General features: G+C 31.4%; 2 protein-coding genes across 11 annotated transcripts in view; one reads left to right on the top strand and one right to left on the bottom strand.

Annotated features, from left to right (window-relative positions):
* Window positions 1-10,188, top strand: part of LOC121114726 (sodium-independent sulfate anion transporter) — a 50,876-nt gene extending 40,688 nt beyond the window's left edge. For 4 of the 9 annotated variants that reach the window (XM_071887199.1, XM_071887198.1, XM_071887195.1 and 1 more), the window contains 7 exons: window positions 7,745-8,188; window positions 8,246-8,484; window positions 8,548-8,896; window positions 8,968-9,270; window positions 9,342-9,487; window positions 9,556-9,877; window positions 9,942-10,188. In XM_071887199.1, coding sequence (XP_071743300.1) covers window positions 7,795-8,188; window positions 8,246-8,484; window positions 8,548-8,896; window positions 8,968-9,270; window positions 9,342-9,487; window positions 9,556-9,877; window positions 9,942-10,009 — 1,821 coding nt within the window. In that variant the 5' untranslated portion in view covers window positions 7,745-7,794 and the 3' untranslated portion in view covers window positions 10,010-10,188. Of the gene's footprint in view, window positions 1-4,174; window positions 4,291-6,181; window positions 6,261-6,402; window positions 6,661-7,609; window positions 7,682-7,744; window positions 8,189-8,245; window positions 8,485-8,547; window positions 8,897-8,967; window positions 9,271-9,341; window positions 9,488-9,555; window positions 9,878-9,941 lie in introns of those variants that run through there. The other 5 variants (XM_071887196.1, XM_040708770.2, XM_071887197.1 and 2 more) reach the window with 5 other exon arrangements.
* On the bottom strand, window positions 10,075-15,317 carry Not3 (CCR4-associated factor Not3). 2 transcript variants are annotated; one of them, XR_005863324.2, is made up of 11 exons: window positions 14,842-15,317; window positions 14,532-14,764; window positions 14,132-14,461; window positions 13,823-13,948; window positions 13,561-13,767; window positions 13,248-13,500; window positions 12,886-13,100; window positions 12,703-12,826; window positions 12,185-12,633; window positions 11,876-12,126; window positions 10,075-11,821 (listed from the first exon to the last, which is right to left on the bottom strand). XR_005863324.2 is itself a non-coding variant. In XM_040708769.2 (10 exons), exons 1-10 carry the CDS (start codon window positions 14,864-14,866, stop codon window positions 12,028-12,030), a joined length of 2,061 nt encoding a protein of 686 aa, XP_040564703.1. In that variant the 5' UTR covers window positions 14,867-15,317; the 3' UTR covers window positions 10,075-12,027. The 2 variants fall into 2 exon arrangements, 1 of the variants encoding a protein (XP_040564703.1); XM_040708769.2 differs by having other exon boundaries at window positions 10,075-12,126.
* Between the last annotated feature and the right edge of the window lie 2,945 nt (window positions 15,318-18,262).

The following is an 18,262-nucleotide window of genomic DNA, read 5'->3' as shown; positions in this document are numbered from 1 at the left end:
CTCCTGCCGAGATAAAATTCACCGGATGCTCGAAACACTCAGCCAATGCCATGATGCTTTGCGTAATTAGTTCAGACCGGAAGTCCACCGGTATGGATAAAAGGAACCTTGAAAGCCAGTGAACATAAAATTATCTCTGCCAAGAAGGTGCTTTCTGCCCTCAATGGAGCCTATGGCATTGGAAATTGGGAATGGATACAGTATGGAGCACCGTGCCACACATTTTTAAGATGACCCAAAAATATTTGAACAACAAATTAGGGGGAATGGATTTTGGTCTAAGGAGATGTGGCCGCCCAACTCCCCCGACCTGAACCTACTTTACTACTAAGTGTGAAGTGCCGTAGAGAAGAAGGGCAATGCCCACTACCACAGCAGCGTGGAGGTCATGATGGCCAAATCGGATGAAGAATCAGACATCATTCCGGCAAACAACCTCAAGAAAGTCTGTCGTAAGTTTCGAACCCACCTGGAGCTCTGTATTGCGGCAAAGGATGGAATTTTTCAAAAATAGTAAAAATGAAAATGTCATTCATCTCCTTTTTAATAACTTTTTTTTTGTATAATTAATATTGAGCCTACTTTTCTCTGTCTTTGTAATAAAGTAAAAAGAGGACAAGGACTTACGACGCATACAGGAAAAACTTTTTTCTTCGAGGGATTTTGAGATGCCATAGATTTTTTTTTGAAGAATTTCACTTTGTGTTCTCTTCGAGGTTGAGTATTTAGTTATATAATAATATCGTAAGCGTCCCCTAGCAAAAAAGTATCCTTATAGCTTAATTAAATTAGGATTAAAATTGATCATGCTGTCATCACTTTGCCACTTGGTTTTAGCTTCGATGTGGGATCCTTTTTTTAATTGTCGATGTCTTTGGAAAACAATAAAAAAGGAAATCATAAATCCACGGATTTAAAAAAATGAACAGCTTTCAACGATTTTTCTGGCAATCGTAGAAAAGTTTTCTGCTCAAGTGCTCTAAAATGGCGTTCATTTTTTGTTCAATCTCCAAGCCTGATTTTATTAAAGAAGATTTTAAAATGAGCAGCTATACTTTTACGAAAATTGGAATGATCGAATTCGTAATAGTCTGGAGTATTGGTGTAATATGTAATATTATTATATCCGAGAAGATAAAATAATTGGCAACCACGATCAGCAAATGTATATTATATTTATTGGCTGTTAGCACATTAAAAAATCGAGTAGTACTAATGGTAAGCCGATTTGACTCACAAATCAGATCTAAAAATGATACAAAGGAATATTATAATTTAGTAGGATGTGGTATGCTCGAAATTTACTCTTTAGATTTCTAGACTGTGAACTATACTTCTTTAATCATGGATGTAACTTAAAATAGATATTTGCATGAGATGTCATTAACTGTTTTTGTTAATAGGAATTAACATTAATGGAAGGGATTTAAAATTTATTTCAAGATTAAGCAGAGTTTAAATGGGTCAATTAGAATCATTCTATGTTCATTTTAAGAGGGAGCATGAACTATAATAAATGATATCTGCGATAAATGTATTTGTTCCCCCCCTCCCAATATTTACTAGAGTTTCAGTGAAGATGATAAGTGAAGTAGTAGATATCATCTTCATTCTATGAACAAGAGAGCGTTCTGTATTTCAACTTTTTAAATTACGATAACGGCTAGTGCATAAAAGTTGTTTTGTGCTAAATATGCAAAATTTCATTTAATAATTTTGATAAACATTTTTCTAAGGTGTTAAGTACAAAGTACGTTCTCTGGTAGGAGGGGGAAGGGACTTGAAATTGCAAAGAACTATAAACAATAACTAAAAACGGCACTCCGTAGAGCGCAAATATCTGTCTATGCTCATTTTTTATGTGAAATATCATTTCTTCTCTATGTAAAAGTCCGAAATGTGCAATGTTGAATATCTATTGCAAGGGTTCTTAACCTTTTTTTCTCCAATTCCCACTTTTTAGTTAGCCAACTCTCAATTTCCCCCTAGAAAAATTCAATATTAACCCATGCACTGTTTTGGAATTAAATATACGCTTTACTTTTTTGTGCCAGTTTACGGCCCTTAATTTTTGTTTGCATATCCTATACATTTTACTAACAGTTATCACATGGAAATAAAATACATAAGAAAAGATTAGTTATGTTTTTTCTCAATTTATTTGGCCCATAAAAAACATACAAAGAATGCCAAACCAGGTGCATACATTTTGCATTTGTTTTGTCGTGACAAGAGCCTTAATGTTCCGTTCAACTTTTGAAATGCCACATCACAAAATAGACTCTAGGTTAATCAGGGGATTTAGCAATTTGATTTTTGTCTCAACTATGCTTGAAAACGGCGAATAGCACAGGAACGTGGTAGAAAATGCAAACACTGGGACTTTTACCTTTAATCTTGACCTTTTGTGTTTTTTTTCCTATGTGAAGCATCTTTATTAAACATAATGACACCAATTTGAACCTCAATAGGTTCCAAAGTTATTATCGATTATTTATTTTTAATGTTTTATGCTTCCTTGACCTCTCAAAATTTAATGCCCTTTTACTGTGCCCATATATAATCGTCGTACCAAGTTTGATCAAAATCCATCCGTAATTTTTGCCATAATCCTGTTGACTAACACACAAACAGGGGTAAAAACATATCCTTCGTTCAACTTCATTGGCGGAGCGAATAATGTACGCACATCATGTGTACTAAATGTGAGCATAAGGATGGCAAAAACAAAACAAAAATACGTAAATAATTTGTACATAGCCCTAACATCCATTTTTTTAAAAACTAGAATGGGCACTAGGTAGAGTGCTTTTATACCTTTGCTTTTATATAAAATTGATTTATTTATCTCAATTTGATCCAAATTTGGTCGATTGTGCATTTTTATGTTTTGTTCAACTTTGACCTCTCTAAAATTTAATAGCCTCTTACTGTGACGTATAAAGCCCATCTTTTTTTTTTACATTTTCATGTTTCAGAAAGGAAATATCAAGATTACCTTACATTATCCTCTTCTTTTTTTTTTTTTTTGCTCTATAGGATGACTAGAAAAAAAGCTTTATTAATATTTATATAGGTTAGAAAAATGTCAATTAAAGTATATTTATACAAAATAAAGAATCATGCTTTAGTTGAATCTTAATTAACGAAATAAAATTGTTTGATCTTTTTTTCAAAACTTACACTGAGATGTGCGACCACAACATGGCATTGTAAAACGATGCAACTTTCCATAGGTTATTTTCTGTCCTCAAAACAACTTTTCCCCACTAGTTGACAAACAAACTGCCTAATGTTGTTCAATACATAGATAGATCTTATATTTATATTATAGATTGTCTCTATTTATGTTTAATACATATTATTTAATATTGATTTTCTGCTCACTTACAACTTTTACACAACAAATTAATCAAATTCAAACAGACGATGTTAACGTTATATAGATTTAATCCATTAATAACTAATAAAAATCATCATCAATTATCTAAAAATTAACATAAATACATTTATGTGGGTTCAAATTATATTGCAATTCAGCTTGTGCGTAAAAGAAAATAAATTTAGCAAATATTGATTTTTAATTCGTGATAGTTTGAATTTGTGCCTTTTTTATCATGTTAATTTTTTACAAGGCATAGCCAGGGTCTGGTAAATGAAGCAAAATAACTTTCACCGTAGATACCTACTTATATTTTTTACATGTATACAAGTTGGGATGTCTGCACAAGTTACAACTTGTTTAAGCAAATTCTACAAGTGTCAATTTCTTCGTCTTAAAATGCATTCCTTAATGAAAACATTAGCCATTCTAATTATCAACTAGACATTGATACTATCATTTATTTTTGATCTATTAAAATTGCATGGTTATTATGTATTTATGAGTAATATAGCTCTGGGCTTATGAATTTTATAATGTGCTTATATTTTAGTAAGTTTGATTAAAATAGTGAAAAATTACAACATTAATAAATCGATCATCCATGTTGAAATATTTAACTATTACATGATCCTCAGCCCAAGGACTGTAAATCCTTGATTAAAAAATATTCATCTCATTTTTGTACAATTTTCTTATGCAAGTTACAAATTGTACAAAACATACACATACAAAATATATGGACTAAAATAATATATAACATCACTACTTTTATGCAGAGCATTCAACTTATTGTCAATAGAGTCTCTCCATATTATATATGTAGAAGTAATTGAACGTAGACAGTTATTTTGTTATAAGCTTTAAAAATTAATGTCCATATCAAATGTATCAGATCGTTGATCAAGGTAAGGATAAATTATTTATAGTTACTTATTGGGTCTTCAAAATAACATATATGCATAGTTCAACAATTAATGCATTTCATTTTGTACCCATCATGCCAAATTCAATTGGCAAAAAAAAATAATAATAATAATAATACTCATTAGCTCCATTAAGTTTAAAATATTATTGAGTTCATTGATATAACCAGACTCTGCTAGAAATGAAGAATCGCGTTACTTTTTTCTAATGAAAACAATTGGATTGAAGCATGGGTGAAGAACGGAGCCAGATTTTCTGTAACCCCATTTCGCTTATTTGACAACTCAAACTAACCTCTTTTTATATCCTGCTCATTGATTATTTTATAAATTTATGAAATATGGCCAGTTTTTTGTGCGTTAAGGCGATTTTAGTGTTTCAATCTGAGAGTGATACAGATATTGCTTTTAACATTTTTCTACAAGTTAATTAGAATAAAATTACTAAAAGTAAAGTTTAGATCGAACATTTTATCCGTTAAAGTTAGGAGTCATCTTTTTGGCGAAGGATGTACAATTTATATAATGTAAATCTTTAGAAGAGAATTAAGAAAGATACACACACAATACTGTCTAATACAATATTAATATTATTAATCAAGTAATCATCATTCAACCGTTCGATTCTCTCTTTCTTTGTTAATTCACTTCTAAAGATTTACATTATATAAATTGTACATCCTTCGTCAAAAGATAACTCCTAACTTTAACGGATAAATTGTTTGATCTAAACTTTACTTTTGGTAATTTTTTTTGTAATTGACCGGCGGAAAAATGTTAAAAGCCATATCTGTATCACTTTCAAATTAAAACACTAAACTCTACGCAAGCTTTTTTGATCAAAAACATTTTTATTTCAGTTCAAAAATGTTGTTTTGTGGAAGGTATATTAATTGTAACACGTGACTTCGCATAGTTATTCTGATGCTGTTGAAATAAAAATCGAAAAATATTGTACAATGGTTTTGCCATTTGATTTTTAACAATAAAAAATACACATCCCCCTACATGAGGTTAAGCAATTGTCCCTTGGTTCACTCCAGATATTAGTAGAACTCATAGATTTAACAAAATCTAATTTGAATTCAACCAATCAGCACTCAGAATACTGGTAAGGAGAAAAGAAACAAGAATATCGAGAGCTGACAACAAAATAAAGTATACATTTTTATATTGAGAAGAGTTAAATTTTTCTTATATAAATTTTCAATTGTTTGAAATTTCCGATGTTTCTATTTATTAACATTCAGGGGCGTCCCTATGACTTTTTTTCCTTTGGAGGGGGGAGGCTAGCTCAGAATATTTTTTAAGGTGTTGAACGCAATGGATGCATAAGTACGCAATTGGGTGGGAGGGGGGCTACAGCAGCTTCAATTCCCCCCACATCCCCCTGCAGACATCCCTGAAAAATGTACATAAATAAATTAGCAGAAAGAATATTATTATTCTTTCAATAGACTTGATAAAAAATGATCTTTAAACTAACTCATCGATAGATAAAATATGTTATATATGTCTTGTAACTTATAATGTTATAAATTTCTTTCTTATAAATTCCTTTTCACAAAATTCATATTTAAATTGATAAATTATATTATTTACGCAACTTATTTTTATAATATCTGTTAAAATCACGAAACTTTTCATCAAATTATAGCCAAAGTTCCCTTAGAATTACTTTGAAGCAGATATTTCTCAATTAATATCATAACGATAAACTATTTTATCTGCAACTAGTATAAGTATTTTTTATAGTAAAACAAAAATAAATGAGGATTTATGATGGAATGGTTGAGGGTAATTCTTAAAAGATTCGATCACATCCCTCCTTTTTAATTCAAGCTAAACAAAACAACATTCAATCAAAACAAACAGTTAGTTGAATAATAATATTGAATAAAGAATGTTTAGCTTTGAAAAAAGTACAGGACAAGATTAAGAGTACACCAAAGGTTAGAGTATTTTTGATAAAGCATTATCAAAAAATTAATTAACAACTAATATATTAATCAGTGTATGCATTATCCCTTAGCTGTTGTATAACATTGTAACGGGGTTATTCCACTAAGAAATGCTTGAAAAGGTTTTATTATCAATATAAAACGCCTACATAATCATTTTATAATAAAATTGATAATTATATTCGTGTGAGAGTTAACATACAGATAATGAAGTATCAGTTCAAAGGAAAGGATATTTCGAACATTTACCATGAGTGAACCAAGTTAACATGAACGTTTCGTATATGAGATATATTATTAAAACCAGGAGTCGTTGCCATTTTTGGGGGAGTCTGAATCAGAAGTAGGAAAATTTTTACCAACTCCGGCTACAAAAATTAATATAATTTATGTAAACGAAACTTATTTATAATCCAATTATATTGAGTATTTGAATAGTTATTTTCTAAATACATAGTTATAAATTATAGATATTTAGTACTATTAATTTATAATTTTACTTCACAAATTTTCAACGTCCTTTTTAGTCCATACAAGCACTTCTAAAGTCTAAATTATTATTTAGGGTGGAACATAGCCACGAGCCGTATTAGTTCATTAATTAGACTTTTGAATAGTCAATGTCATCAGAGAAAAGTGTAACATTGCAGAGAGATGTTTTGTGTATTGTCTTTCCTCGGTTACGAGTACATAAATTATTTTCCTCAACTTATAAATGTATTAACAATAGATATATATTTTGATCCATTTCATTTCTTGTTCATCTAGTTAAATATATTAAACTTGAAATAATTTATTTATACATAGCGCAATTATTTACTACATATAGATATAACTAATAACTAACTATAAATTAAATCTATATTTAAATTATATAGGCTCAAAGACTCAAATGACCCTATAGTACTTATATTGGCTATAAAACATATTATTAAAAAAAATATAATGTTTGTTGGAGTCGGAGTCGGTGACATTCAAAATACATGAGTCGTAGTCAGACATTTTAAGTACCGACTCCGTAGCCCTGATTGAAACATAGGCTAATTACTGATTACAATTTTATAAAACCGTCCAATTTGTCCTATGCTCATATTAATTTACATATTTACTAATATTATATTTTATTAAGACCAAATATCGACAATCCCTGGGCTGCGATAAGTTTACATCTGGTACCTCAACTCATTAACTTTATATATATTCTTTAATTTTCATTTGGATTATATTTGATACAATGCCCCTCTCACTTCAAAACGTCATATGTATAGACTATAATTGTGTGGATCAAAAAATTTAGTTGGCCTGGCTAAGAAAAATTAATTGACTTTATATTATTACAGACTGGAAAGTTGTTTGGTTTAGGTATTGACCACATTCATTGGTTATTTCACCTCACATAGTACCTAATTAAAGTACATATTTTGTTAGTTGACAAATTGATATTAATTATCTTATTGTTTTCCCATATTTTCTAGAGGAAAAACCTACCAAAAAAAATGAGACAAAGAAAGAAGAGATCCAAGACATGGTGTTAAATTACTTAGGAACTCAAGTGAGAAGTGTTTGTTCCGAAAAGACTCTCAAAAATAAATTACCCATATTGAATTGGCTTCCAAAATATAGTTTTGAGAAAGGTATATCGGACATAATTGCTGGATTTACTGTTGGTTTAACTGTCATTCCACAAGGAATAGCCTACGCTTCTGTTGCATCCTTGCCTCCTCAATATGGTCTATATTCGGCCTTCATGGGCTGTTTTGTTTATGTTCTTCTTGGAAGTTCTAAGGATATTACAGTTGGTCCAACAGCAATCATGGCTCTGATGACTGCTGATCATGCACAATTAACGCCAGACTATGCTGTTCTACTGACTTTCATTAGTGGATTAATCATTTTGGCCTTTGGTTTATTGCAATTAGGTATGTTTCGTATATAACACATTTTAAATCTGTCAAATTTATCTTTTTTTTATTTAGGTTTCGTTGTGGATTTTATTTCTGTACCTGTCATTGCCGGTTTTACATCTGCTGCAGCTATTACAATTGCATGTACTCAAATTAAGGGAATCCTTGGTTTAGACATTGATCCAAATACAAAATCGCATGTCGAGGGTATTTTAGGAAATTTTATCGACATTTTCAATAATATTCATACGTTCAGATGGCAAGACACTTTACTAGGACTCATTTGTATGATTCTTTTATTACTCATGAGGGTAATACATAATTTTTCATAGTCCCTTAGTTTATTACTTTTGAAATAATATTTTTTTTTTCAGTCTCTTAAAAATGTCAAGTGCTCATTAAATAACTATCCTAAACTGAATCGTGTTTTGAATTCTCTCCTGTGGATTTTGAGTACGGGAAGAAATGCATTAATTGTTGTCATATGTACGGTGCTAGCTTTTACTCTTGATCCTCATCCTGATCCAAATAATGAAAGGAACAATACTTTTATTCTCACTGGAAATGTTGAAGGAGGTCTTCCCCCTTTTGGGCCTCCACCATTTTCAACAAATAGTACGTCCCATGGAGAGGACAAAAATATGGTTGCTACTCTAGGATCAGCTATCATTATTATTCCTTTAATAGCCATATTAGAAAATATTGCAATTGCCAAGGCTTTTGGTAGAGTACTCTATTGCTAATTTTTGTTATCATTATTATCTTTTTTTTTCTGCGCTTACAACCATACTCAGCTAGTGGAAAGCAAGTTGATGCAAATCAAGAAATGATAGCTTTGGGATTGTGTAATATAATGGGATCTTTTGTTCGCTCAATGCCTACTACTGGATCATTCTCAAGAACAGCAGTTAATGCTGCATCTGGAGTTAAAACAACTCTTGGAGGAGTTTACACGGGAGTGCTAGTGATACTCAGTCTCATATTTCTAATGCCAGCCTGTCAATTTATTCCAAAAGCTACACTTGCTGCTGTTATAATCACAGCTGTAATTTTTAGCGTCGAGTTTGATGTTATAAAGCCCATGTGGAGAAGCAAAAGTAATGATGAGAATTAATATATAAATATACATTTTTGTAGAATTCAAGAAACCTTTTATTTGAATCCTTAGAAATTGATTTATTGTCGACCTTTGTTACATTTTTTTGCTGTCTGTTCTGGGCATTGGAATTTGGCATATTGATTGGTGTGGGAGTCAGTCTATTGCTTCTGTTGTATTCATCTGCTCGACCAAAAGTCGACGTTGAACTCATGCAAGTATGTCAAATAAAATTATCTTCATTACGCTTGATACGTTTTTGATAATTAATGTGTTATAATTGCAGATTGAAGACATCAAATACTTAATGATTTCTCCACATCAGGCTCTCCATTTCCCATCGGCCTCATATATTAGAAATTTTATTAATGAAAAAACTCTAGAAAACGAAGAAATACTTCCTGTTGTTTTGAATTTTAGTCGAATCAACTCGACGGACTTCACTTTAGCCAAGATTCTTAAATCTATGATTTCCGAGTTTCAAAAAAGAAACCAAACTCTAATTTTTTACGAAACGTCAACGTCTGTGGAGAAGACTCTTTACGGTCTGAATATTGAGGGTCTCGTCTGCTTAAGAAGTGAGGAACTTCTCATTAACTATTTATTAAGTAAGGAACAGTAATCTTAAGATGTCGAACCTTTATACGAACTTCTCCAATTAAATGTTTTCAGATATATTTAAATACATAAACCAGTCGCTTCCCATCAATGAACCCGTTCCATCCTCACTCAATGTGTAAACTCATGAATTTTAAATAAATAGTTGACAAACCAATTTACGATATTACCGAAATAAATCAAGATATTTTGTTATGCATGAAATTAACACTGGTTTTATTCTCAAACACTAAAATAACTGCGATTTTCATAAAAAAACACTTTTTCTAAATATATGTATATTTATACAGCTATAAAAGTTTGTTATTGTATTTCTTTCCGAAAAGATAGATAAAAAACTGAAAGGTGGGTTTAGTGTTCTTTTAACGTCTCCCTATATCAATGCATTTGCGCATTATATAAATAAACATGATAAATAGGAGCAAAATCCAGCTCCGACTTTTTAGTAAGAAAAGGCCATTAGAATTAAACAATAAATTTGTACCTCGATGACTCTTTAGCTTTGTATATGCGTATATAAAGAAAATTCTGACCCATCATTTGACATTTTTTTAAAGTCTACTCATGAAAAAATAAATTTTGTAATATGTCAAATGGCAGGTACATCGTTAAGTATAGGTTCTGAAGTTCGAGATTTGATATGAAATGCTAAGGGAAATGTGTGATTTAGATGGAAAAAGAGGAGGCTTCGTTCGTTAAGATTTCAAATGAATTTTTGTTAAAACCCTTGGCAGTTCATATAGAGTGAAGCTTCAATTCCCGAAATTTTCAGATTGAACAGAGAAAAATATTTAACAACACAGCTATTACAAAATACAGACCACAATATTCGTTTTTTGCTAATATGAAGTCTTTTTCTCCTTTTATTTATTTTTTGATAAAAATAATAATTTAGCCAAAAAAATAATGAACAAACTTCAACAAACATATCATTTTCATCATTATATTTTCTTTCACAGAATTGATAAGTGCGTGACTTTGAATAGAATTGAATCAGTGAATAGAGGAGAAAAACAGAAATGAAAATTAGGAGTTGGGTGGAAAGGTTTTAAACAAGGTGGGTCCATAAACTTGTGTAACGAATTTGATCAAATGAAATCTTGAAAAAAAAACACAATAAAAACCATAAGTAATATCAATTACTATATTGAATTTAACGAAAATTTAAATGCATTTGTAGACTTATGATAGCTATACATAACACTACATTAATTAATTATTTGTATCAATTGTCAGATGACGTACAGTAATAAAGGGGAAAAAAATTATGGTTTAATTTTTGAAAGTATTTTTTTAACTTGAATTTAAACTCAATTTAAGTCAACTCCGACAAACTTTAAAAAGGGCCCGATTTGGTTAATTTTTCACAAAACTCAAAAAAATGGGATAAAGGTAGATAGATATCTGAATGAATCACATTACATACTTTGTTGTGTTTTACATAAATATATAAACTTTAATAATATTTATTCAGACTTGGATTCAAAAAAGTTAAAATAATTGAAAACAAAAGAGAAAAACAAAAGATTAATACTGATTTTGCTGGCTTTCTATATCAACAAATTCAACTCACAGAGGGAGAGAGGGGGGTCTGTAGGAAATTTTCGGACAAGGAATCCAACTCCCCACACCCACCTTACAAAATAATAAGTTACAAAAAAAATAGAATTTCTTCCTTCAAGAAATGCTAAATTTGATTTGCACTAATATCTTTGAGATCCATTTTAACGCTTAAGAAATGTTTATCCAAAAAATTATCCATTGATGATGACGATTCGAAGCAACCGAAATTATTTATGATTTTGATGAATATTTATCTATGTTCTCCAGGCTCCACTTGACTCTTCCTATAAAGTCACTATTTTTCAACTCTTTGAATAACAATTAAAGCACAGATACAATCCCTCTTATTTAATTTTGAGCCGCACGAAAACCTTGAGGCAAAAATGGCAAACTAAGTACATTGTCGTTTTCAGGATATTACTTACGACTAGTACATGTTTTAAAATATTTTAGATGCTAGAGAACGGTGACCAGTGCCAAGAAAAAGAAAAAAAGGATTCGTGAGATAATAAATGTTCCTTTTATTTTATATACAGATATCACGAAGGTAAAAAAGGACAGTTGAAGGATGAAAAATTCAGTTCAAGTCTTTATCTTCAAGAAATCGATACTCGAATGTAAATCCTTCTTTCTTTCGTTGCCCCCATTTCTCAAAATCAAAGTAAATGTAGGTTCCCTGAAATTGAAATTTTAATTCAACACTTGTAAGATGATAAACTAAAATGGTGTCTTACCTGTTCATATTCATCGTTGATAATTTTTGGCTCTTCATGTCGTTGAAACCACATCATGTACTTTGTATGAAACCTCCAGGATTGTTTTTTAAGTGCTTTTGCAGAGAGGTACTGTGCCTTTGTTCCTTCCATATAATAAAAGATGAAGAAAAGCGTTTCAGTTGATAAACGTTGGAAGTAGTCAATTGTATCAAACCCACCAGGTGGAACCTGAGGGTAATGTGGAGGAGTAGGACATGGGTTTCTAGGGAGATAAGGTCGTAAGCGTTCAGAGTCTGATGGATGCGGCATATGTGAGTTGGCGGCCTCGAGCATTTGGTATTGAAATTGAGTCTCTTTATTCAGTGGAACCGGTCCAAGAGGAGCTACTCCTAACAATGGAGGAATATAAGCTTCACCTTTTAAGTTACTCGAAGAATTACTGCTTGATCCACCCGCGTTATGGATACCTTTATAGCGGTGGAAAATAAAAAAACATAGTATATTGAAAGGATATTTACATAAGGTACAGCACTTACTTTGTTGACTAACACTAATAGACACTTGAGGTTGTTGCTGGGATTCAGATAAAGGTAGCTTCAAACCAGCTCTATCAATTGCTGTCTGCGCCATGGACTTGAGAGAAGAAAATGTATCTTCACTCTAAAATAATAATAATAATGTTTCCAATTAGAACTTCACATAATTTAATAAGGATATACCAAATTAGGTGTTGTATCACTTTTCTCAGGTGCGACAACAATGGCTGATGTTATAGATGATGTTGATACTCCCACCACTGAAGGAGGGAAAGAATTATGCTGAGGTTGGACTAAAGCGGATGAGGAAGATGACGAAACCGCGGGTGCATTGAACAATGGGCTCATACTTCTTACACAGAGCTCTGACAAACTAATATTTGACGGAGTCGTGTGACCTATAATAAAAATTCGATTAGTACCTAATTCATATCATGTCGACTATTCGATTGAAATTTTAGAGTTCATAGCTAGATAATTGTACCCAATCAATATTGTTGAAATTAAAAAAAAAAAAAAAAAAAGAGAATAACTTCTTCGCCTACCATTCTGTTGGGCAACTGCAGCCGCTTGAGCAGCAGCAGCTGCAAAATTTGGCGGACCCGCTGACAGAAGTCCAATGCCCCCGCCATTGCTGGGTGAAGAGTTGTTGCTGCCATTTCCTTTAATGGGAGTGGAGGTGCTTTTAGAAATAATAGGCGCTGAAGCTCCGATTATTACCGATGAGGAGGAAATTTGTTTATTATTGGAAGTGACTCTAGTACTAGAGATTGAAGATGCTGTATTGGAGGATCCGCTCTACAAATATCGATTAAGATAAATTAAAGATGATTTTATAAATTAAAAAAATACCCTTACATCGTTAAGATTGTTGAAATTGAATTTAGTTTCTTCACTTGAAGACTTATGTCGTCTCTTATCCTCACTATGATGATGGTGGTGTTCATTGGAATGATTGTTGGTACTACTATTACATGATTGGGGAGGAACAGGCGAACTTGCTGAGTTAGTTGACATGGTTTCTGATGCATCCATAGAATTTGTATTATTATCATGACCACCAACCTGACAAAAAGAAAAGATTAGAACATTATTAAATTAAATGTAATATAAATATTACATTTGAAACATCTAGTAACATTTCTTCTAAACCATCGATATCGTCATACATGCACTCATTTTCGGTGAAATCTGGGTCTTGACAATTCTCTATGTAATATTCTATATCATCCTTAATATCTTTAATCTAAAATAATAAAATATTATGAATTATTAAGAAATGAGGCAAGTAGCACAAAGTTTCAGTGTTGATTTTTTGAATAAATCAATCTTTAGACTCTCATCTACTTCGAGGTTTTTGATTAAAATGTAGATAGATAAAAACAGAGTAATAAACTAAGGGCCCTTCCTACCAATGCACTTTTATTACCTGTCCCATATCAACAGTTTCATTATCGAGCATTCTTAGAAGGGTTTCTAATTTTTGAACATGATCTCTATGTTTATCTAGATGAATGTTGAACTCTTCAATTTTTTCATCATTGCGATTTTTCTTCTTCTTTGTTGTACCCAGAGATTCAATTTCCGCTTCAAAACCATCCATTTGAAGGTTAAGATCTTCTATGCATTGCTTTAGCCAAGAAGTGATTTCGTAGCGTTCTTTTTCTGCGGGATCTAGTTTGAGACCGGAGGTGAGGCCTTCTTTGGAATAGGCCTTCGTCTTCGTTTCCCTCTCCACTACCTTGAAGCGCTCCATTTGCTGAACAAGGAATACAATGAGTAGACACTAAGGCAAGGCAAAAGAGCTCACTGCGATACGACCGACCTACCTGTTCGATCAGTTTCCGCTTGTCCATCAGTATCGATTTGTCTTTGATTTCCGCAGAGGCGAGCCATGTCTTTATTTGATCTCGCAGTCTCTGGAGTTTCTTGATCTCTTTCTTCAGATCCTCTTCGTACTTCTCCTTTTGATTCGTGTTGGAAGCGTTATGAACTTTTTGCCAAGTTTCTTCAAACTTTTCGACTCCTTCCCCAACTTTCTTTAAGCAACGATCGATTTCAGCTAGAAGTTCAAAAAAAATTGACAATCTCGCTAATAAACACACACACACAGAACCATAGAATTATCCCATTAGTCACCTTGTAATTTACGACCTGCTGCCATTATTCATTCTTCTTCCTTATTTTGCACCTCAATTTCAATAACTAGGACTTTGGAGTCTCTCGAGTTTTTTAATTCAGATTTCACAAAATCCAAGATGGCCGTTAGAGAATTCTATCACTTACATACAGACACTCCATCCACACTCTCTCTCCTTGTCTCTCTCTCCAGTCCCCTCTCTTTATCAACTCACTCTTCTATGTCTTTTCTCTTTCTTTCTCTTTCGTTCTCTTTCTCTCTTTCTTCACTCCATTTCACTTCATTTCTTTACTTTTCTTTCTTTCTTTCTTTCCTTCCAACTAGTACGCCAGCTGTAAGAGCAACTACTTCATCTACTACCAGACTACAACCACCCTTACTCCCCTTTCATCAGTGCAATCAGTAGGGAAGACCAAGACTGGTTGTCACATAAATTGGTTGTCACAAACTGAAAATATATTCAGAAATTGAGGTCCTGAATATAAAATTCATAATTAACACATATTAAATTGTAAATTCGTTTTCATACTTCATATTTCAAAGTATATTTTACACCATTACAGCTATAATAATTTTTCAAATAATGTTTTTCGCACTCCTGTCACGTTAAAATGACAATAGTAGTTATATATTTATAGGATATAATTTATTCATGCTTATTAAATAAATGGTTAAATCTACATAGGTGTAAATTCCAATATCTGACGACCGTCAAACGTCAAAATTTGTTGGGGGCAATAGATTATAATTTATTTTTTAGAACTCTGTGATAATCTTCAATACTTTAAAATTCTTATTTTTAAAATAAAGAGACTATGTGAGCATTGCTCCAACATATTATGACCTGTGATGATTGTACGATGTGTGTATTTACTTTTATTCATTTTACAATATTCCATTCTTAATCTGCACAATAATTTGTCAGTGAGGGGTAGATTGTCATAAATTGAAACATTTTACTCAAATGGAGTGAAAACAAACCATCTTCCATGTTAATGTATTACAAATTGACTTATAATCGGTAGGCAATGGTGCCATAGTCAGAAACCTTTAAACTGAAAGCAAGCATTGTCAAATAGTAAAAATAGCGGTAAAAAAAAACAATAACATGAAAAACTAAGAAGACCTACTCCGGCTCCCCTATTACAGAACTAGAAAAAGGAATATTTCCTTCCAATGACGTCATTGTTATAATGAGTTCTATCCGGCAATGGAGATATTTTATTTTTATGTATCTCTATGAAATACACTCTAGATATTAGCAACAATATTTAAAAATTTATTAAGGCAAGGGTTCAATTGCATTTGGGCTTGTAGTAAAACCCATATTATCCTGTATAATTGCATTATTCCCTAGGTTTCTAGAGGGAATTGTGGTTTTTTTCTAGTAAGAACTTATTGTATACAATATGTATTTTAATTTTCGTATTATTTTGATAAGGTTTATTGCGTATAAATTCCAAATTTTAGTGAGGTGTTGTATTGATATGAAACTACATTGTATTAATCTACCTACGGCTACATATATATGATTAATTGCAAACATTTCAATAATATAAAATTTCTCTACTGTAATTCTTAGTTTAATATAGCTAATAATATATGTTTTACAATTATGAACCTAAATTATTAAAATATTAGGAAGTTATAAAATTAGAAGGATCACAATTTCTTGTATTTTTCAATGACATAGTTGAGTCACTTTTTTAGGATTATAATTTGATCTATAAATAAACTTTCATTATTTGAATTTTTAATCATTAACATTAATATCAAGTTGTGGTGCGATTGCACCAGGAGTAAAAAAAAACTAAGTGCAGGAGTGCGATTGCGATTGTGGACAGATTGTCACACTTTTTCATTTTTTAAGACATAATAAATATTATTATTATTATATCTAAAATGTATGTATTATACAGTATAATTTATACAAAAGGCATAAGTATTGATGTCACATTTTTTTAGAACACGCCCCTTTCTGTAGCACAAAGTGGAAAACTGGTTTTGATACATACCTGACAAGTTTAGCAAAGGACCAGTGGATCTCAAATATCAACATTTAGCCACCAACTGAGTTCTCAGATATTTATATATACTTGATTTTAACTACGATTTTCAATTAAGGTGTTAATTATCGACCCTACAAATAGTATACAATTTTTGCATTCTCTTCAACACATGTTCTGTTAGTTATTCGTCTTATTTTTTGGTAGCAACTTGCACAAATTGTTTATACAAACTACAAGTAATACAAAATGTCAATTTGTACACGACGTAATGATTAAATAAATAATAATTCAATTTTGATGATAATTATAATTTGGAATGATTAAATTTCTATTGAATTTTAGGTATATTAATTAATTTAATAATTTTTGGTGAACATTATTAATAGACAAGTACTCTATCCTACATTAGTTCTGCCAAATGTCCAAAGCTCTATCACTAATAAAATATACATGCAATAAGTAAGACATATTAATTGGTCAAATTGAATTATAGTATCCATTAATAGCTGGTAACTAAAATGGATGTTGTAATAACTGAATATAAATCGGTTCGTACATCAAGTGGTAGTTGTCTGGAGAGGGATATTATATATAATTTATCGGAGCCTAATTATTGTTGATCGGAGATATCTGGAGGTTGGCAAAAATCAACGTTAAAAAAAAAGAGAATTTAAAAAAAAGTAGATCTTTAATGTATCGAAAGCCATTTTTTATTACACGGGTATGTACTGACAAAAAAAATGTATTCGTATAGTATTAATATATAAGAAATCAATTGAAACCCCGAGCTTTAAGAACGGAGCACAAAATTGAACGGAGTTCCATGGAACGTTCGTTCAATGAACAGAACAGATTTTTTTAAACGTTGAACGCTAAATATAAGATTTTAGCATTCCATTCCAATAGTACTTCAAAAAAATTCAAGAAATCATTTGGTTGTTAATTTAAGCAAATAAGCCATTAGAAATAATAAATTCTGCTCATCTTGTGTGGCGAGGGTCGCAGTATAGTTTCCCACTAATTAGTTTTTATAATAGTGATATCGCTGGAAGTTATTTTTATCGAGGAGAGCCGATAACGGTAGTAATTGAGAAATATAATTTTCCCGTTCTATGAAAGAGAGTTGTGGCTCTTTCGAGTTGGGATGTTACTCCCTCACTTCTCCTTCTATTATGAGCAGTGTTGTACCTAAAGCGGTCTTAGCGATTCTAATTCTTGAACAGTTAGAATCCGATGCAATATAACCTAGACACCAATTAAATTTTTTTGTCTGTCTAGATTCTCAATACCGTACTTGTAAATCAACATTTTTTATTAGCCTCACGGTAAAAATAATTTATTTCATTCTCACAGATAATAACGATACAAAATGTAGGAGCCAATTTAGGATCAAGTTTGTATTGGAAAAAAT

This window comes from Lepeophtheirus salmonis, chromosome 3 (assembly GCF_016086655.4).
Source record: "Lepeophtheirus salmonis chromosome 3, UVic_Lsal_1.4, whole genome shotgun sequence".
Lineage (NCBI taxonomy): Eukaryota > Metazoa > Arthropoda > Copepoda > Siphonostomatoida > Caligidae > Lepeophtheirus > Lepeophtheirus salmonis.
The sequence above is the reverse complement of the archived record's forward strand: the minus strand, read 5'-3'. Positions and strand labels throughout refer to the sequence as shown.

Excerpts from the sequence above, each read along its gene's own strand:
- Not3 (XM_040708769.2), bottom strand. The coding sequence starts at position 14,866 with ATGGCAGCAGGTCGTAAATTACAAG. Across the intron at positions 13,949-14,131 it reads AAACTGTTGATATGGGACAG|ATTAAAGATATTAAGGATGA; the intron begins GTAATAAAAGTG and ends TTATTATTTTAG. Across the intron at positions 13,501-13,560 it reads ATTTCAACAATCTTAACGAT|AGCGGATCCTCCAATACAGC; the intron begins GTAAGGGTATTT and ends CGATATTTGTAG.